The sequence below is a fragment of the Mesoplodon mirus genome, assembly GCF_964341445.2.
Source record: "Mesoplodon mirus genome assembly, chromosome: 7".
NCBI classification, from domain to species: Eukaryota; Metazoa; Chordata; class Mammalia; order Artiodactyla; family Ziphiidae; genus Mesoplodon; species Mesoplodon mirus.
The window spans coordinates 60,195,755-60,216,779 of NC_138983.1; the positions used below are offsets into that span (position 1 = coordinate 60,195,755).

The 21,025-nt window shown below is 42.2% G+C and overlaps 1 protein-coding gene across 7 annotated transcripts in view; it reads left to right on the forward strand.

Moving 5' to 3' along the window:
- The first annotated feature begins 2,362 nt into the window (after positions 1-2,362).
- The window catches only part of LOC309808678 (synaptotagmin-9), a 388,309-nt gene continuing 369,646 nt past the window's right edge, over positions 2,363-21,025 (forward strand). For 3 of the 7 annotated variants that reach the window (XM_082629228.1, XM_082629232.1, XM_082629231.1), the window contains exon 1: positions 2,363-2,844. In XM_082629228.1, coding sequence (XP_082485354.1) covers positions 2,700-2,844 — 145 coding nt within the window. In that variant the 5' untranslated portion in view covers positions 2,363-2,699. The remainder of the gene's footprint in view (positions 2,845-21,025) is intronic. The other 4 variants (XM_082629238.1, XM_082629229.1, XM_082629237.1 and 1 more) reach the window with 4 other exon arrangements.

Below are 21,025 nucleotides of genomic sequence, written 5' to 3' on the forward strand. Positions count from 1 at the left end.
GGGATCTTCCCGGACCGGGGCACGAACCTGCGTCCCCTGCATCGGCAGGCGGACTATCAACCACTGTGCCACCAGGGAAGCCCCGTCTACTCTGTTTCTATGAGGATCATAGAAACATAGAAAATCAAGAAGGATTTTCTTCTTTTTAAGGTTGAATAATATTCCATTGTGTATGAGTGTGTGTGTCTGTGTGTATGTGTATATATATATATATATATATATATATATATATATATATATATATATACACAATATTTTCTCTATCCATTCATCCATTCATGGACACCTAGTTTGTTTCCATGTCTTGGCTATTTTGAATATGCTGCAATGGACATGGGGGTGAAGATATTTCTTCAAGTTAGTGATTTCATTCCTTCAGATAAATACCCAGAAGTGGAATAGCTGGATCATATGGTAGTTCTATTTCTAATTTTTTGAGGAACAGCCATATTTCCATAGTTGCCGCCTCAATTTACGTTCCCACCAACAGCGCCAGGATTCCTTTCCCCACGTCCCTGCCAATCACCATTCTGATACTGGAATATCACTTCCACACATTTTGTTGGTTAAAATAAAACTCTCCTAAATAAAATAAAACTGTCCTAAAACTCTGGGCTTGCAATTCTAAGTGTCATCAGGGGCTCACCACGTATAACCCAGGTCAGTTTTTGGAACTTCTATGGCTTTCATTCTTTCTCATTCCATTAGTTGCAGTCTTGTCAGTTCACACCTGAAATGGTTTTCAAATTTGCTCCTCCTCACCATTACTACACCAGCCCTAGCATCCATACTCTCTCCCCTACTTCTCTAAGAGTTCCCTCCTTTCAAAGACCAGCTTCTCAGCTGCATGGCACAGAGGGCTCAGCTCGGTGCTTTGTGACCATCTAGAGCAGTGGGTAGGGAGGGTGGGAGGGAGACGCAAGAGGGAGGGGAGATATGGGGATATATGTATATGTATAGCTGATTCACTTTGTTATACAGCAGAAACTAACACAACATTGTAAAGCAATTATACTCCAATAAAGATGTTTAAATAAAAAGACCAGCTTCTGCTCTACCTCCTCCGAAGGCTCGCTCTCTCTCAGTGAATTTATTTTCCCTCCTAGTTTTCCTAGGGCAGAGAGCCTACTTGCCTTTTCACAACTCTCTGAAGTTAGCTTTACCTTTACAATTCTGCATTTTCTCTGCTATTCTAATATAAGGTCCTTGAGGCCCCAGCGCCGTGTACAGCAGTATTCTAAAGCTTGTCTGTTGGGTGGACACTCTATGGCATTCTGAACTACCTTTCTGCACAATATGATTTGCTATGAGATATCCCTAGCAACAGCACAGCCTTATGGCTAAAAGTGTCAGTTGTACAGATTCTACTCTGTTTTAGAGCAGGACACTAATGTTAAGTAAAGGCCAAAAAAAAAAAAAAAAAAAAAGTCAAGGTTCCCTGCCTCCCCACCTATGAACTTGGGCAGGTGCTACTTTCCTGAGTCTCAGGTTTGTCATTGGTAAAATGAGCATAATAGTTATACAGACCTTGTTGGGCTATCGAGGGAATTAAATGAGATTATATAGCTAAAAGATCTGTGGCACAGTGCGCGCGCGCGCACACACACACACACACACACACACACACACACACACACGAGTTCAGTATTCCCTGGTTATCTCTAGGCTTATTGCCTGAAAGGCTGAAGAGGTGGATGTGTGAGAGGTGCCCTGTGTTCCCTTCCAAACATCCCAGATTCTGTGATACTCTTCCTTGGTGGATGCTGGAGAATCAATCAACTGGCCATCCTCAGATTTCCAGTCAGTTGCTTGGAAGACCAGCCAGGGTCTACGAAGCTCCAGGTAAGTCCCAGCGTCTTTCTCAGGAGCCATTTATTTGACCTTAGTTCTGATCTGAGAGCCTCCACCTTTTCCAGATCACCAAGGTGGTCGAAAAGGCCCTGCGGTTGAGAAATTTTTCCTTTGTTGGAGAACCTCGGCCCCAGACCCCGCATTTGGGCGTGTAGCATCTTTAGGCCTATGGCTTATGCCCCGACTGCGCTTTTCAAGTTCAAAGCCGGGACTCGGTTCTCCAGATCTGGCGGGTGTGGTTCAGACTGCACGTTTTGCTCAACGCACCCAAGAACATGTTTTGGACTCCCGCGGCGAGGGGCGGTGGGAGAGGGTGAGGGTTTGCATCGGGACAGGGCGCGCACCCGCACACACTCTCCAAACCTGGGCGTGGTCGCTCTGAGCACGAGGTCCCGAGCCGAGTCCCGCGCTCCTCTAGGAGCCCGCGAGCGCCCCCTTCCCCCACTGGCGCCCAGGCAGGGGCCGCCGGGATCTTACCCCTTGGCGCGCACCCCTGACCCGCCCCGCCCCGCCCCGCCCCGCCCCGCCCCGCGGCGGCCACGAGGGGCGGGCGGAGCGATAGGAGAGAGGCGCGTTGGGCTGTGCGGCGCCGCCTCTCCTCCTTGCCGGGGGAGGGACGGAGGGGCAGGGCGGGAGAGAAAGAAAGCCCGACTGACCGGCTGGCCAAGAGCTGCATGCAACCGGTGGGAGGCCGGGCCGGCTGGGGCTGGGGCTTGGGCTCGGGCCGTTTCTCGGCGGGTCCCTGGCGGCGAGCGCGGACGGCCCGGAGGCGGCGGCTCTGAGCTGGCAGGCGGAGGGTTGTCTCCCGCGCCCGCCTGCCGGGCTCGGTCCGAGGATGCGGGGGGGCGATGCCCGGGGCCAGGGACGCGCTCTGTCACCAGGCGCTGCAGCTGCTGGCCGAGCTCTGTGCCCGCGGGGCCCTGGAGCACGACAGCTGCCAGGATTTCATCTACCACCTGCGGGACCGCGCCAGACCCCGGCTCCGCGACCCAGGTGAGTATTGCCGCCGCTGCCGGGCGCGACCGGAGGGCCCCGGGCTGGGAGTTGGGGCCGCACCGGGGCCTGAGGCAGGAGAACGACGCGGACTGGAGGGAGGAGGGCGGGTGACCACCGAGCTAGGGGAGGGCACCAGGAACGAGCGCACGGTGGCCTGATGCTGGACCCGGACAGGGACCCCGGCGGAGGTTGCTGCATGGAGGCCGGGTCCGGGTGGGCTGGCGCGGGGTTGGAGGCACCACGCCCGTCACTTGCGCTTCAGTTACCGGGGCTCCTGGGGGCGGCTCCCGAGCTCCGAGCTCCACTTCCCGGGCTCTGCGCTCCGGGTGAGGAGAGGCCGCGGCGGTCTCGCGAGCCATGGGAAGGGGGACGAGGCCAGAGGAAACTCTGGGAAGTTGGGAGTTGGGGACGGCCCCGGGCTGCGGTTGAATCCCACCGGGCGCTCCCCATCCTCTTCCTGGAGTGCCCATTTCCTGTCCTTGGTCTGGGGTGAGAAGGGCGGGGCGGGAGCCGACGTTGGGCCGGGGACTGAGAGCTCCGGGTCCTGGGCAGCCGGGCCTGAACCCGTTCCCTCCGGTCTCTCGGCGTGGAGGCGGCCTGGGCCTGGGCTCCCGGCTCAACCAGATTCCGCCACCGGGCACACGAAGGTCGATGGGCTCACGGGTCATGGCTTGTGCACCTACAGTTATTCCTAGTGAAAGTTTCGAAGCTCCTAACTTTGGAAAGTTCATTTATTATGGCCTTTGACCAATTAAGGTTGGAAGAGGGAGTTTTAGTGGAGCCGTTTGCTTTCCCCAAGGGTCCTGGGTCTCCCACATCTTCTCATCCACTGCTGGTTACTGGAAGACGCATTGCTTCCAAATGTTTATTTGAGATTCTTCTCACCATGAGGAATCGTTTTCTCGAATAGTCTCTCAACCTAAATACTAAAAAAAAGCATATTGTGGTTGGATTGTTAAAGATGGGGTAAGAAAAGGGCCCTTCCCCTGATATTCCTGTGTATAAATATTGGAAATGAGCTGTTGGTGTGCAAAGTATCCAGTATGAATTTACCTCATTTTAAGCCAATCCATTATATAAAAATTCATTTACCCAAGGATAAATTAGAGAATTATTTGATTCATAAAGAGGTATACACTGAGCCTGACTTAAATAGCATTTCCTTGATAATATATCCAAAATGGGTCTGTGGGGCGAAGAGAAGTCATTTAATAAAAGTTTATATCAGATTTTCCCTACTCAAAGGCGTTTCTTTGGTTTTTTTTTATAAAAGAAAGATTATTGCTCCCCATTGCCTGTGGTTACATTAATTAAGTTTATGGGATGATCACTAATGTGTTACTTCAAAGTGGAGAATTAAGTCAAGAAATACTGTTGATTTCATATGATTTCCCCAGAGGTTTAATGCCCAGCCTTTGTGTGCCTCCTTGCTGGACTGATGTGCTGCACAGACTGCAGACAGGAGTAAGAGCACTTCGTTCATTAACTGGGGGCCCAGGATGGTGTCCTCATTGGGGGAAGTTCTGTCCTTAAGCATCAGGAACAAGAAATAATCTAGCTTGCTTCACCCAAAGGAAGTGTTAGTGTTGAAACGTGCCACTTCTTTGCCTGTTGACTGTGCCAGGAGTTCCCACTGTTACCGCACATGAGCGGTCCTCTTTGGCTTTACAAGAGAAGATGGATGAGGCCGCTCGCCGAGTTGCATGTTTAACACTCCATATCTTTTTGGCTGATTTTGTGCCTCTGCTCCTCTTAATCTTCGAGCTAGATCCCATGCTCTAAAGTTTTCCTCAGCCCCTGCTCTGGGAAGCCCCTGAGGAAGAATCACAGAGAAGACTCCTCACAAAAGAGACGTCTGATTTCTTGGCTGAGAAATAGCCACAGATAAAGAGTATGCCGTGCTGCTCCTTGAGTTCCTGAAAGCACTGCTCTGCTTTCTTAAACTGGGGCACAGTGGTTTTGAGGTAGCCCCATGACCCTCGTGATCTTTGATTTGGGTCAGGAAGTAGCCTGTTCACGAGGCAGGCGTGGGGAGGGGGACTGTGAGTGCAAGGTCAGAGGAACTGAGGCTGAAGCCCACATCCAAAGTGTACCCTCTCTTCCAGGGCAGTGCAACTCAGGCCAGCATCTCTCTTCATCTCCCTCCTTCCTCTCCTTGCCCACATTAATTCTTACATCAGATGCATTTGTCTGCATCCCTGTAAAGCTGTTTGGTTGTCCAAGCCAAGAGTGCCTTTAAATTCCGAGCCCTAAAAGCTGAGTGGTTGGAGTAGCTGCACTGCCCAAAGCTGTGAATGGCGCCGCTGCTGCAGTGTAGTGGGACCTGGCACAACGACGCCCAGCAGCAGCCCTGGCATGTGGGTCCCTAGAGAGAGTTGTCTCTGTAAATGCGTGACTTCCTTTTCTGTAACGGAACCCACATGAATGCCATGTTTCAGCTTTTTCTGCCCATTGTTCATCCCTGGCTACCCAGTGGTAGCTAGGTTTTCTCAAGCTCAACTGAGGAACTTTGGTTTTGAAAGGAGAAACCAGATATAATTCCCTGTGGACAGCAGAGTGATACCACATCTAGGATGTTTGTTCATTTTTTCAGTGGCGGGATAAGCCTGGGTCACAAATCAGTGGGCCATCAGAAAGGTTATTCTTTGCCCAGGTAGTTGCAGTGCTCTGATGTAGGAGTACAGTCCTTAGTCTTCCGTACCTTGGTATTGAGAGAGAATTTGATGAAGCCAAGTCATAAATTGGAACTGGAATACCTCATGCAGTCCTTCATCTGTACCAACTATGGAAAGTAAAATGTGGATTTTTAAGCTGAGGGTGAGCACTTTTCCATAGAGAGCAATTAGAATCCTTCTGTTAGGTGTCATTATGTTGTTTCATATATTGGCAATGTCCGGCATAAACTCGTGAATCTCAGCGAATAGCCTTCACAGCAGAGGGAAGAGCAAGTGCAAAGGTCAGGAGATAGGAGCGTCCTTGATGTGATGCAAGGAATAGTTGAGTTCAAGGGTGACTGGTGCAGAGTGAATAAGATAGAGAATGACAAGAAATATGGTTAACGGTTGGAGGGGGAAGATCACGTATGGCCTTCTAAACCATTATAAGGACTTTGGTTTGTACTCTGAATGAGAAGGGTTTTAACAGAGAAGTGGCAACTCTCTGGCTGCTGTGTTGAGAAAATGCTGTTGAAGTTCAAGAGTGAAGACAGGGAAACTTGTTAGCAGGTTTCTCTAGTAATCCAGACAAAGGGGATAGTGGACATCAGTTTGAAGATACAGCACTAGTATTTGTTGATGGAATGGAGGTGAGTGGTGAGAGAAGAGTTAAGGATGACCCCAAGGCTTTTTGACCTAAGCAACTCCATTTACTGCATAGGGCAAGACTTCAGGAGAAGCAAAGTTGGAGTGGGGAGGAAAATAAGGAAGTTTTTGTTTTATTAAAAATTTTTTTGTTTTATTAAAGTTTTGTGGGGTTTTTTGTACATATTAGATGTGCGATGTCTCTTAGTTCAACAGGGACCTGAAGTATGGAAGTCTTCTTTAATGTTATCAACTGGTCAATGCTCATACTTTGTAACTGGGGACTTCACTCTCTCTCCTCAAGAGGGCCAGTTGATTGTAGGACAGCAGTTATTAAAAGGTCTTTCCTTGCGTGGAATGAAAAGCTCAAGTTAACTTCTACTTGTTGATCTCGATTATACTTATTGCAGTCAAAAAAGAATTCGTCTCTTTTCCATTTGGCTATTAGGGGGTAGCGATTGTAACTTTTCTCATCCTTTTGTTTCCACATCTGGAAAAGAAAAGAAGATTGGATCGAATGATTTCTAGGTTTTAACCATGTTTTATTATTTTCCTTGTAAGTCTTTTCTTCTGAAGGGTGCCAACCACATCTGTGCCAAGCACTTTATGTAGGTCATTTCCTTTAATCCTCTTAACATCTTCCAAGACCTTGCTGCTCAAAGTGTTCGACTGTGCGCCAGACCTACTGATGTGAATCGGTGTCTTAACAGGATCCTCAGGTGATTCATAGGCACATTAACGTTTGAGAAGCATTGCCAAAAGAGATTGGTATATCTGAATAAATTGAAGTGCAGAGAGCTAAACTAGCCCAAGGCCATGGGTTCCATTTAAGAAAAAGAGTTGAGCCTAAGTCAAAGTAGCTTCTAGGTAAACACATCACATATACTAAGAATCTAGGAGTTGTTGTCAATGAAAATTTCCTAGGTTATCTTTTCATTTAGATGTCTTTTCTCTATTCTGTTTTTCTATAATGGATTTAATCTCTAAATGTAGGTTAAATTCTATGCAGTTATACAGATTTTGCTCAATATTTTTATTTTTACTTTTTTAAATTGAAGTTTGATTTACAATGTTGTGTTAGTTTTAGGTGTACAGCAAAGTGATTCAGTTTTATACACACACACACACACACACACACCCCTATATATTCTTTTTCAGATTATTTTCCATTCTAGGTTATTACAAGATACTGAATATAGTTCCCTGTGCTATACAGTAGGTCCCTGTGTTTGTCTATTTTTATATATAATAGTGTATATCTGTTAATCCCAAACTCCTAATTTATTCGTCCCTCTTTGGTTACCATAAGTTTGTTTTCTATGTCTGTGTCTGTGAGTCTATTTCTGTTTCACAAATAAATTCATTTGTATCTTTAAAAAAAAATCCCACATAGAAGTGATATTATGTGATATTATATGATAATTATTATATGATAATTATTATATAATAATTATATATTTATAATTATTATATATTATATGATACTTGTCTTTCCCTTTCTGACTTACTTCAGTTAGTATAATATTCTCTAGGTCCATCCATGTTGCTGCAAAGGGCATTATTTCATTCTTTTTTATGGCTGAGTGGTATTCCACTATATATATATATATCTCTCACATCTTCTTTATCCTTTCATCTGTCGATGGACATTGCTCAGTATCTTGGTCATGAATTTTTTTATTCAGGATACTGGTTTTCCATTGACATTCCAGCTTTGTATTTCTAGGGATTTTTTTCTTCATTTTCTGGTGAACTAGAGCATGTTCACTTGGTCAGGGTGTCAAATAGAGCTTTACAACACATCACTGATGACCCCTCTTTACGACACATCACTGATGACCCCTCTTTCTAAGTAGATGTTAACCCTAGTCAGGAGAAGCTTTCTCTAGACTGGTTTTCAACCTTGGTTGCACATTAGAAACATTTAGGGAGCTCTAACAAACAAACAAACAAAAATAAAACAAACAAGAAACTACCAGTGACTGAGCTCTATCCTGACCAATTAAATTGGAATCTCTGGGGGTGGGGCCTGATATCAGTATATTTTTATATAAGTTCCTCTGTTGGTTGTAATGTGCACCAGGTGGAAGACAACTGTTGAGGCCAATAAGTGAAGGATGAACCCACTTAACTCTTCTCAGCTCAGCTCACATTTCTTTTTTGCAAAATTAGGAAAGATGGTATCAAGTTGGGGGCCTTGACTATTACCTCGTACAGTCATCACCCAAATCAACTAACTGATTCTTAACTTTCTTTTGACATATTACCCCCAATTTTTATTTAAGGACTCTATAAAAATATCATGAGAATCTATTATAGCCACTCAATTGGGGGGAAAAAAAGAGCAAATTGAGAAAATCATGTCCAAAGTATTTCATTGAAAGGCCAGAATGTGGAACCGTCACTAGTGTCACCTTATATTGATTTAGAATGAAATAACTTATAAAAAGATGTACATGTAAAATAATAATTAAATGCAGTTCCTAAGGAAAAATCTCCAAAATAATCATTGAGATTAAACTTTAACCTTAATTCAGATTTTCAAAGATAGTCAAGTGAAAAATCAGCCTTAAAACACTGGATTGTTATGAATAGACATTGGTGTGATTATGCACATGGGATTAATTTTTAAAAATTAATGTTAATTGCAGTCAGGAACTAGAGAGTCTTCTAAGGAATGAGTGGCATATTGGATGCACAATATGTGAAGATTTAATTTGCATTACTTCAGTGACATTTTAGGGCTTCTTCATAAATATTTTATTTAAACAAGTGTGTTTTCATCTCCACAGGATTCCTCTACATGGACCAGTGAGTGGTTTAGTCATGAGGTAGTTATCAAGAGGGAAAAACAAAAGCAAATTGTGGTAAAGGCATCACAGGCAGCCCTGTGGCCAGCTGCCTCTTTCAGAATAAACAATCAAAAGCAAACTTCTTGATGTGGGCTAAGCTTTCAAGGAAGACTTAAGCTGACACTTAAGGGAAGTCATCCTAAAATTCCCTGTTATGTACAGAGCACAGGCATTGCTTTCATTGTAAGAGCATACTGGCACTTTTGTGTTTGTGTGTGCTCGTGGGCTTTCTCATGTGGTTGGCTTAAAAAAATTCATAATCCCTTCCTAAGTGACTTACTTGAGGGAACTAACAAGTTCATGTGCTCAGGTGTGTAGAGAAAGGGAGGATCTTAGTGGGGGGCATCAGTGGGAGAGCAGTCTCCGTTTTCAAAAGATAAGTATGGAGTATGTATTATTACTTTCTAAATGAAATCACAATTTGAGCCATAAATGTTCACCACGACTTTTTCTTTTCAAGTTTTGCATTGGGTTGGCTTGAAATATGGCTTTAAACCAAGGCAAACCCCAGCAACTTGGCTTTGCAGATCTCCTTGAAATATTCATGTGTCCTCGTGCATGTATTTTATCACACCAAAACTTTTATACCAACACTGATAGAACTGCACTCGAAAGAAAAATAAAATCTCACCCAGGAAATCAAGATGACAAAGTGGAATAAGCAAGAGCTTTGGAGTCAGAATCTGATCCTGCTCTTACTAGCTTTATTGACCTTGAGCAAAATATTTAACTCTTCACTTTATTCATCTGTAAAACGGGACGGGGGAAGGCTGTTGCAGCACAGTGTGCAGAGTAAGTGCTCCAGTAACTGCTCAATAAATGGATTTGGTGGTAGTAGTATCCACGCTTCCCCTCATCTGTGATCCATGGGCACGCGTGTGTTTCACCTATTTATGCAGGCATACCTTGGAGATATTGCAGGTTTGATTCCAGACCGCCACAGTAAAGTGAGACACGTGAATTTTTTGCTTTCCCAGTGTATATAAAAGTTACGTTTACACCATACTGTGGTCTCTTCAGTGTACAACAGCATTATGTCTAAAAAAAAAGTATGTAATTTAAAAATACTTCATTGCTAAAAAACACTAACCATCATCTGAGACTTCAGTGAGTCATAATTTATTTGCAATAGTAACCTCAAAGATTACTGATCACCATAACAAATATAATAATTATGAAAAAGTTTGAAATATTGGGAGAATTACCAAAATATGACAGAGACATGAAGTGAACAAGTGCTGTTGGAAAAATGGCCTGATAGACTTGCTCGATGCAGGGTTGCCACAAACCTTCCATTTGTAAAAAAAAAAAAATGCCATATCTGTGAAGTACAATGAAGCAAGGTATGCCTGAAATTATTCACAAACAAAATTTACTATTCTACTTTTTTGTAAACTTAACTTTTTATCACCATTTATTAGCTGTATGACCCTGGAAAGTTATTCAATCCCTGTGTCTTAGTTTTCTCATGAATAAAATGGAGTGCTATTACCTAAATAAAATACAGGATGCCCAGTTCAATTGGAATTTCAGATAAACAACAGATATCTATTGTTTATCTGAAGTTCAAATTGAATTGGGCATCTTATATTTTTATTTGCTAAATCTAACAACCCTACATTAGTACTTATCTCATAACGCATGTGAAATACTTACCGTAGTACTGCGCACGTAGAAAATGCTCAATAAATGCTAGCCATTATTACTATTATTATTATAATTTTCCATGATGGACAGTCATTATTGTGCAATTGTTGTGATGACTATATATTCCAGAAGGTAGATAAATCTTTTTTTACTTAACCTTTCTTTTGGGGTATTTCTAGCATCTGATTTTTTATTACTATAAATAATATTTTACATCTGTTGTACCCTACTGCCTTTTGGGAAAATTTCTTAATAGTTAATTATCACCAATGGGTTCCAATTGCTTTCCAGTATATCTATGCCAGTTAGCCCTGCTACATATCAACAGTCAATCTACTACCATCAGGTGGTATAATGTGAACAGAAGGTTGCTAATGTAACAGGTTTTAAGTAGCTACCTGGTTGTTGTTTTTTTGCATTTTTTTGTTTGTAGTGTTGACTGTTTTTAATATTTTAAACCAATTTATATTTCCTGTTATGTGAATTTTGTGTGTTTATTCTCTACCATGTACAAATTTATTTTTTGAGGATCTTAATGTATTTCTTACCAATTTGCATTAGTTGGACCATAAATATTCTGTCAAATTAGCTTAGAGAAGGAGCACTGTATAGTCAATGGACTCGGGTTGTCTGACTATAATCAATCCATTACACTAGACTGCCTTTTATAATGTTAGGAGTGCGTCAAGAAATAGGGATTCATTGTAACATTCTTTCCAAGGCAAAGTGCTGCCTTTATGTATGTGAAATATGAAAAAAAATTGCTGTTATATAACTTGAATCTTTTTCCTTCCCCCCCCCTTCCAACTCCCCTCCCTTCTTAGCACCTTACTACTATAGCCACACTGATCTAATCACTCTTCTAATTATAATTAAGTTGAATTCAAAAAACATCCATTGAGTGCCTCTTAAGTGCCAGGTACTAGGTTAGGCATCACTGATTCAAAGATACATTAGACATGGTTACTGCCCCTATGGAACTGAGATAAAACAATAATTGCAATTAATAAAATAAAGATTGGAAGGGAGATATCACTGAATACAGTTCGGAAAAAGAGGAGAGAAGTAATTAGCTGACTTGAGTGGATCTGTAGAGAATTCCTGGAGAAGCTGATTCTTGGGCAGAGCACTTTGCCTGGAATGTGTGGGTGGGAAGGACATTCTAGGAATGTACAAACGTTCTAGGACAGGAGAGAATGGATCTTTGGCCATAGTAAGTGGAGGGCATGTTGGTAATGCTGAGAGATGAGTCTGCTCTTGTGAACACTGGCCATCAGATCATGGAAGTCCTTGTTTGCCATTGTCAAAGTCCCACGGAGGACTTGGGTTAGAGTACTCTGACGCAGACATCTTGAAGGAAGTACAGTTTACTGCGACGAACCCAAAGGATCCATTCTCAGCAAAGTAGACCAGGAGATTTCAGGATGGGGGAAATTCTGTGAGTACACTTCTCAAGTCTTCCTGGTTCTCATGGGAAAAAAGCTGAAGTTGGTGATGGTGTTCTTCCTGACTGAGTTAAGGTCCTGACAGATTGGAGTCACCGCATGGGAGATTACCTGTTCAGATCCCCAGCCATGTCACCTTGAAACGCAAGTGCAGTTACCTCATAGAGTTGTAAAAACTGCCTTTAGCAAGTGTAGTCATCTGGTTCAAACATCTGGGTTCCAGATATAATTTCAGACTATGCCAACAGTGACATCTTGCTTCCTTGCCTGTTTATTTGATAATGAAAAAGCAGTGTGTTCAGTTGCGTGGCAGTCACTCAGTTTGAGGGCATGCACAGTCTGTTTTCTCTGATGTTATAGGGCCCAGGAGGGAGTAAGCATGGCAAGCCTGCGTAGTGCCTACCAAGCCACGCTGTGGAGATGGTGGTTTATGCTATTGGGTTGACCAAAAGGTTCATTTGGGTTTTTCCGTAACAGCTTACCAAAAACCCGAACGAACTTTTTGGCCAACCCAATGTATACAGGGACTGCTAAGAGGCTGGTACAGTTCTTTAAAATAATTTCATTGAATGCCCTTAGGCAGGTCCTACATTTTCCACTTTTCATATCTGCCCCACCTGCCCCGCCCCACACACATAAACTTTTCTTATCACATTTAGGGGATATGCCTGGCTGCCGAAGACATTTCAGTTTGCATCAGCTATAGCACTGCAGACCCACTGAAGGGTTTTAAGCTGAAAACTGAGGTGAGCAGGTTTGTCTTCTAATTAGATGACTCTGGAGGCAGAGGTTATGATTAGAAATGCCATTCACTAACTCATCAAAAAGTATTGAACCTCTCCCATGTACAAGACTCTGTTCTAGGTATTGCACACACCTAGGTACCTTGATACAGTATTGTATCTACACTAGGGAACCAAACAGAACATAAAAAGCTTGCCCTTATAGAACTTACATGTTGGCGTGGGAAAATAATACATAAATAAATTAACTAATTACATCATATGTTAGTGATAAGCACTAAGGAGAAAAATAAAACATGGAAAGAGAAGAGGTGTGGAAATTAAAATGGCATCACTGAGAAATGGATGTATGAGTAAAAGTCAGAGATGTGGGAGCAAGATGTGCACATATCAGGAGGAAGAGCATTCCAGGCAGCGGGACAGCAGGTGTAAAGGTCCTGAGGCAGGCACATGCTTGGTATATCTAGGTATTAGCCAGGGGCATTGGCACTGTGGTGGGGTTGGCAAGGAAGAGGGAAGTAGTAGGTGAGGTCAGAGAGGTGATGGCAGGCTGATTGTAAGGCCCTAGAAGCCGTTGTCAGTTTTACTCAGAGAAAGATGGGAAGCCTTAAGAAAGTTTTAAGCAGAGAAGTAATATGTCTAACTTAGGAATAGAGAGGATCCCTCTAACCGGCATATAGAAAACAGACTGTAGAAGGGAAGGGTGGAATCAGGGAGAGCAGTGAGGTGGCTGGTGTGAGAGATGATGGTGGCTTGGACCAGAGTGATGGCAGTGGAGGTGGTGAGAAGTGGTCAGATTCTGGGTAGCTGGAAGGTAGAGCTGATGGGATTTGTTGATGGATGGATGTAGGGTGTGAAAGACAGAGGAATCAAGAATGACTCCAAGATTTTGGCCTGAGCAAGAGAATAGAGGAGAAGTTTGAGGGGTATAATTAGGAGCTAAGTTTTGGGTGTATTAAGTTGGAAATGCTTATTAGTGAGTCATGTGGGGAGCAGATGAGGAAGCTGGACATATGAGCCTGGAGTTTGGGAAAGATGGCTGGACTGGAGATACAGATGTGAGAGTTGTAGGCTTAGAGGTGATTTTTAAAAGGAATCATCTAGGAAGGTGGTGTTGACTAGAGGAGATAAGAGTACCAGGACCGAGTTCTGGAACTCTCCAACACCAAGAGGATGGAGAGAAAATGAGGAATGAGCAAAAGAAGTCTAATAAAGAGAGCAGAAGATGCAAGCAAGAGTATTGACCTGAAAACCAAGAAGAAGAAGGTGTGTGAAAGAGGGGAAATAAACAGCTGTGTAAAATGCTACCATTAGGTCAAGTAGAATGAGCACTGATGACTGACCACAGCAGTTACATGACGTAGGGGTCATTGGACGTGATGTTGACAAGCCATTTGGTAGAGAGGTGAGAACAGGAGCCTGACTGGAGGGACCTTAAGAGAAATTGATGGGAGAGGAATCAGGGGCAGTGAGTATAGACTCCTCTTTCAAGTTTTTCTGTAGACAAGAGCAGAGAGAAATGAGTTAGTAGTCACTGGTGAGGGAAGTGAGATCAAGGGTTTTTGTTTTTATTTAAAGTTATAAGAGGACTTCCCTGGCCCTGGAGGCGCCGTGGTTCAGAATCCACCTGCCAGTGCAGCGGACATGGGTTCGATCCCTGGTCTAGGAAGATCCCACGTGCGTCCGAGCAACTAAGTCCGTGTGCCACAACTACTGAGCCTGCGCTCTAGAGCCCGCGAGCCACAACTACTGAAGCCCGGGTGCTCTAGAGCCCGTGTGCCGCAACTACTGAGCTCATGTGCTCTAGGGCCTGCGTGCCACAACTACTGAGCCCGCGTGCTGCAGCTACCGAAGCCCACGCACCTAGAGCCCATGCTCTGCAACAAGAGAAGCCACCGCAATGAGAAGCCCGTGCACTGCAGCAAAGAGTAGCCCCCGTTCACCGCAACTAGAGAAAGCCTGCATGCAGCAATGAAGACCCAACGCAGCCCCGCCCAAAAAAATTACATTAAAATAAATAAATAAAATTTATAAAAAATAGTAAGTTATAAGAAATTAAGAGATAGCAGCGCTTAGGTGATGGGAATGATCTGGTAGAAAACAATAATTAATGATGTAGGATAATGAGGGGAGGCTTGCTGGAGGGATATCCTTGAGTGGGCATTTGGATATGCTCCTAGAGTTCAAGGACCAAGTCTAGTCTCCACATACGCATTTAGGAGCCATCAGCATAAAGATGATATTTAAAGCCAAGAAACTAGATGAGCCTACCAAGCGGTGACTTAAGATAAAAGAAGTCAAGCAACTAGTTAGAGGTGAGGGAGATGAGAAGGAACAAACAAAGGAGACTGAAAAGGATTAGTTAAGTAGAATGGGAGGAAAATCAGGAGTGTGATGGCCTGGAAGTGCAGAAAGTATTCCTGGGAGGAAGCCGTGAGCCCTTGTGTGAACTGCAGCTGATGGGTCAAGTACGATGAGAACCAAGGACTGCCCATTGCATTTAGCAACGTGGTAGTTCATTGGTGACCTTGAACTGAGTGGTTTTGGAGTGGGGGTGGGTGAATGGAGTAGGTGAAAGTCTGATTACAGTCTCTTCAAGAGAAAAAGAGAGAAGAGATGTTGAAAAAAGAGAATATACACTGCTTTTTTGTTGTGAAGGAAAAGGGAGGAGAAATTGATTCAAAAGATGGTTTCTAAAGAAAGGAGAAAATAACTGCACATTTGTATGCTGGAGAGAAGTTAAAACTGATGCAGAGGATTGAACTGCCTGAGTGATGTGCTTGAGTCGGTGGGTTTTTCAACAGTTCATTTGTTGTCAAGGACCCAGCGCAGAGTATATGGGCCCAGGTGAGTAGATATGGTTTGAGGATCTTATAGAATTGTCCTCTGATTACTCTTCCATTATCAGTGAAAAGGGAAGCAGCAAGGTTACCAGCTGAGAGTGAGGATGAGGTAGAAGATGCTGAAGGTTTGAAAACAGAAAAGATAGAAAGTGATAGTCCAGGAGGTAGGAGATAGAATGGATTAGGGAAGTGGAGTGTGCCTGCCGGACAACATTAAGGGCCTACTTGAAGTTGGTGCTTGTGAATTTAAAGTGATATCCACCAGCATAGGTTTGAGGTTTTCTCCCACCACATGCAGCTGTGTTTGTGCAGGCATGAAGAGACAGGAGTTTGTGTTTGAGCAGGGTCATGCTTATGTGTGACAATGAAAGAGTGGCAAAAGAGTTGAGGGTGTATAGACAACCTACTGAATGGGAGAAAATATTTGCAAATGATATGACCAATAAGGGGTTAATATCCAAAATATATAAACAGCTCATACAACTCAACATCAAGAAAACAACCTGATTAAAAAATGGGCAGAAGACCTGAATAGACATTTTTCCAAAGAGGACATGCACATGGCCAACAGGCACATGAAAAGTTGCTCAACATCACTAATCATCAGAGAAGTGCAAATCAAAACCACAGTGAGGTATCACCTCACACCTGTCAGAATGGATATCATCCAAAAGGACACACATGACAAATGTTGGTGAGGATGTGGAGAAAAGGGAACCCTCGTACACTGCTGGTGGGAATGTAAATTGGTGCAGCTACTGTGGAAAACAGTATGGAGGTTTCTCAAAAAACTAAATAAAGAACTACCATATAACCCAGCAATTCCACTCCTGGGTATGTATCTGAAAAAAACAAAAACACTAATGCGAAAAAACATGCACCATAATGTTTACAGCAGTGTTATTTACAGTAGCCAAGATATGGAAGCAACCTAAGTGTCCATCGACAGATGAATGAATAAAGAATATGTGGGGTGTGTGTGTGTATATATATATATATATGTATACACACACACACACACACACACACACACACACACACAATAGGATACTACTCAGCCATAAAAAAAGAATGAAATTTTGTCATTTGCCACAATATGGATGGACCTAGAGGGTGTTATGCTTAGTGAAATTAGTCAAACAGATAAAGACAAATAGTTATCGCTTATATGTGGAATCTAAAAAAAAAACAACCAACTAGTGAAGATAACGAAAAAGAAGGAGACTCACAGATATAGAGAACAGACTAGTGGTTACCAGGGGGAGAGGGTGGGCGGAGGGGCAATAGAGTGGTAAGAGATTTAGAGATACAAACTATTAAGTGTAAAATAAGCCATAAGGATATATTGTACAACACAGGGAACATAGTCAATATTTTATAACTATAAATGGAGTATAACCTTTAAAAATTGTGAATCACTATATTGTACATCTGTAATTTATGTAATATTGTACATCAACTATACTTCAGTTAAAAAAACACATAAAGAGTTGAGGGTGTATAAAGTGGAGTGATTAGAATGATTGAGTCTGAAGTTTCATCTGAGTAAGGAGAGTAAAGTGGACTCATGGGGCGTTAAGGATAGTGAAGAGGTGGTAGGGTTAGTGGACTGTAGGTGCTCTGGGGTAGAATGATGACTGGGAATGCAGTGAGGAGGAGGGGGCCAAACAGATAATGGAGGGGCTGCAGTTGCTGGATGACTGTGTCTAGAGTGTGATCATGGGAGTGAGGCCCTAAGGTAGAGTGTGGGACAAGTGACTGAAGGAGACGAGGAGAAGAACAGAAAGACCAGAGCTGGGGAAGTATTGAACTAACCAAAAATTAAGACAGAAGTAGTGTTGACAGCAGGCCAGGAATGGAGGGAAGTGACCTGCATGAGGAATGTCTGTGATGAGGATGGGTAGTGATGGTGTAGTGGTGCAGTCGGGCATCTGCAGAGTCAAAGCTGGGGGATTTTAAAGAAAATACCAGCAGTAGTAGATCCTTAGTATTTATCTAGGCAGAAGTGTTGAAGGGATGTTTTACGGCAATGAAATTGGAGAACTGATGATAAATATAAAAAATATTAAGAGGTAAAATAGTTGGTACACTGATATGAAGTAGAGAGATCCTAATTTCCAAATTTCTGGTATAAGTGCCTGGGAGGATGGTCAGGTGATTTATTAGGTTTACTGTAGGATGTCCAGCATGTTTAATTTTAAATTCATTAAGTTCAAAAATATATGTGAGATCTGATGCATGTGTCCAGGGCAGTTGACTGGTAGATCATTGGGAAGAAGTTACTGGAAATCAAAGAAGGTGAGAAAAGGTTGAATTCTAAGGCCCCCTAAAAACTTGAAGCGTTTTGGAAAGTGACTCTCAATTCCAGCTGTGCATCAGAATCAATCGGGGAACTTTTGAAGACACAACTGCCCTGTCCCCAAACTGACTACATCAGAATCTTCTGTGGTGACATCTAAAATATCTCTACACATTAGTCTGGTGTGCAGCCAAGGTTGCAAATGACATTCATTTATAGCCTTTGTGGATTGAAATTACTTTTTACAGCCCCATTGTCAAAATGGTGCTCCGACCATCTGTGTAAAACCATTATAAAATATTCGGGAAGGAAATCTAAGCATGGAAATGCATTTACTATTATCATTGGTTCTGTTTTTTTCTTACCACAGTGGGACTTAGCTCCAGTTATTAGTAAGTACAGCTGCTGTTGGTGCAACTAATAATAAATTCTGCAGAAAATGTAGCTGTAGGATGTAACTGTAGCATCCTGGTGCTAACTAAAATCATGGTCTTCTTTATTGCTAGGCATGTAATATGATTATCGCTTATTTTTAATTTAGGATAACCATACTGTAAATAAAGTCTGTAAAGCCTCTAACGAGGTGCTCAGCTTAGACAATGTGTTTGCTTGATTCTTGTTGGCTGTCAATCCTTCTTGCCAGTATGTTCACTTCCCATCAGAAAAACCTGGGAAACAAAGAAATAGGCATGAATGAGGGGACACGTTAGAACCACTTGTAACACTTTACTCAGAAAGTATCCGGTTAAACATATTTTCAGTTCTGATGTTTTCGAAAACTATGGATGTCAAATGATGACATAGCTGAGCTAGCTCTAAAGACTTCCCAAATTATTTCAGAGGGAATGAGAAAACTGTTGTTAGCTCTTCTCTAGTCTATTCCACTGTGACTGATGCTTTAGATTTCATGTCACCATAATATCCCAAATTTATAGGTCGTCCTTCTTCTGGGACTTTGGAATTGCTTTGTGTGGATTACTTTAATTTTGATGGAGCTAAAATTCATCATGTTATGGAATCTACTTCAGAGAGAGTCTGCAAAGAGAACTAGAAAATCCCCCAAAGTGTTTCTTTTTTACTTCCAAATGAAGCATCCATTGATCCTAACTCCACGCTGCTTTAGAGGCCATTTATGTGTGGATTACTGAGGGCTTCTCTGGGGGGAAACTAATCCCCATAGGTTCAGTTTGAGAGGATCCACTCTGCAGCCGATAAAGATTAAAATTGCAGCTCTTTTCCATTACATTGTTTTTTTGATCTTTTAATTTTATATTGTCTTATGCTTCGGTGACTCAATCATAGCTGTCTTCCCAGTGCCTCAGTACATGGGAACTGGGAAGTTAGATTGAACAGATTCACCAAACAAAAGCTCTATAGCATGTGCTTTTACAGTAAAAGGTGATGTTTTAGGGCTATGGACATTCATCAGATTTGATCCAGGGAAGCATATGGAGAGGAGTGGGTTTTACATAGTGCCCTTAATAGTGCAGCTTAGAACATGGGGAAATGTCAGAGGAGGATCAGAATTGGCTGTTATACTACTAGATTCTTTTCTTTAAAAAAAATTTTTTTTTATTAATGTGTACTGTAGTTGATTAACAATGGTGTCTTAGTTTCTGGTGTACAGCAAAGTGATTCAGTTATATATATTCTTTTTCATTATGGTTTATTACAGGATATTGAATATAGTTCCCTGTGCTATACAGTAGGACCTTGTTGTTTATTATTTTATATATAGGAGTTTGTATCCGCTAATCCCAAACTCCTAATTTATCCGTCCCCCATCCCCTCTCCTTTGTTTTCTATGTCTGTGAGACTGTTTCTGTTTTGTAAATAAGTTCATTTGTATCATATTTTAGATTCCACATGTAAGTTAAATTATATGATATTTGTCTTTCTCTTTCTGACTTACTTCACTTAGTGTGATAATCTCTAGGTCCATCCACGTTGCTGCAAATGGCATTATTCCATTCTTTTTTATGGCTGAGTCCCTAGTATTCCATTGTATATATGTAGCACATCTTCTTTATCCATTCATCTGTCGGTGGACATTTAGGTTGTTTCCATGTCTTGGCTATTGTAAATAGCCAATTCTATGTTAAATAATAGTAAAATAAATAAAACTTTGTATTAAAAGAATGATATACTGCAACCCAGCAGGGTTTATTTCAAGAATGCAAGAATGGTAAACCTATTATTGCACTAGTAGATTTGTTGTTTTTGTTGTTGTTTATAAATTTTTTTAAGTTTTGGCCATGTTTACACAAAATAAGTAACACAAGCTTCACAACTTTTTCTCAATTTATCTCCAGTCATTCCCTCATTTAAAAAAACAAAAAAACTTTATTGAGGTATATTTTACATACCCTATAATTCACCCACTTTAAGTGGTGATTATTTAGTAAATTTATGAAGCTGTGTAAGCACCACTATAAATCAGTTTAAGAACAGTCCCATCACCCCAGTAAGGTCCCTCATGTCCATTCACTGTTAATCCCAGTTCCAGGAGGCCACTAATCTACTTTGTCTCTATCAATTTTCCTTTCCTGGACATTTCATATAAATGGAATCATATAATAAGCAATCTCTTTTGTAACTGGATCCTTTCACTTAGCATACTGTTTTTGAGGTCCAGCCATATTGTAGCATGTGTTATTAGTTCTTTCCGTTTTATTACTGATCAGTATTCCATTATATGGATATACCTCACTTTATTTATCTGTTCATCAGTTTATGGACATTTAGACTGTTTTCAGTTTGGAGCTACTATGAATAATGCTGCTAAGAACATTTGGGTGCAAGTTTTTACACAGGTGTATGTTTTCGTTTCTCTTGGTTGTATACCTACAAGTGGAATTGCTGGGTCATATGGTAACTCTAACATTTTGAAGAACCACCAAACTGTTTTCCAAGATGGCTGCACTATTTTACATTCCTATCAGTAGTGTATGAGGGTTCCCATTTCGTCCTCACCAACATTTGTCATTATCTGTCATTTTTATTAAAGCCTTTCTAGTGGGTGGGAAATTGTGTCTCATTCACAGTACGTT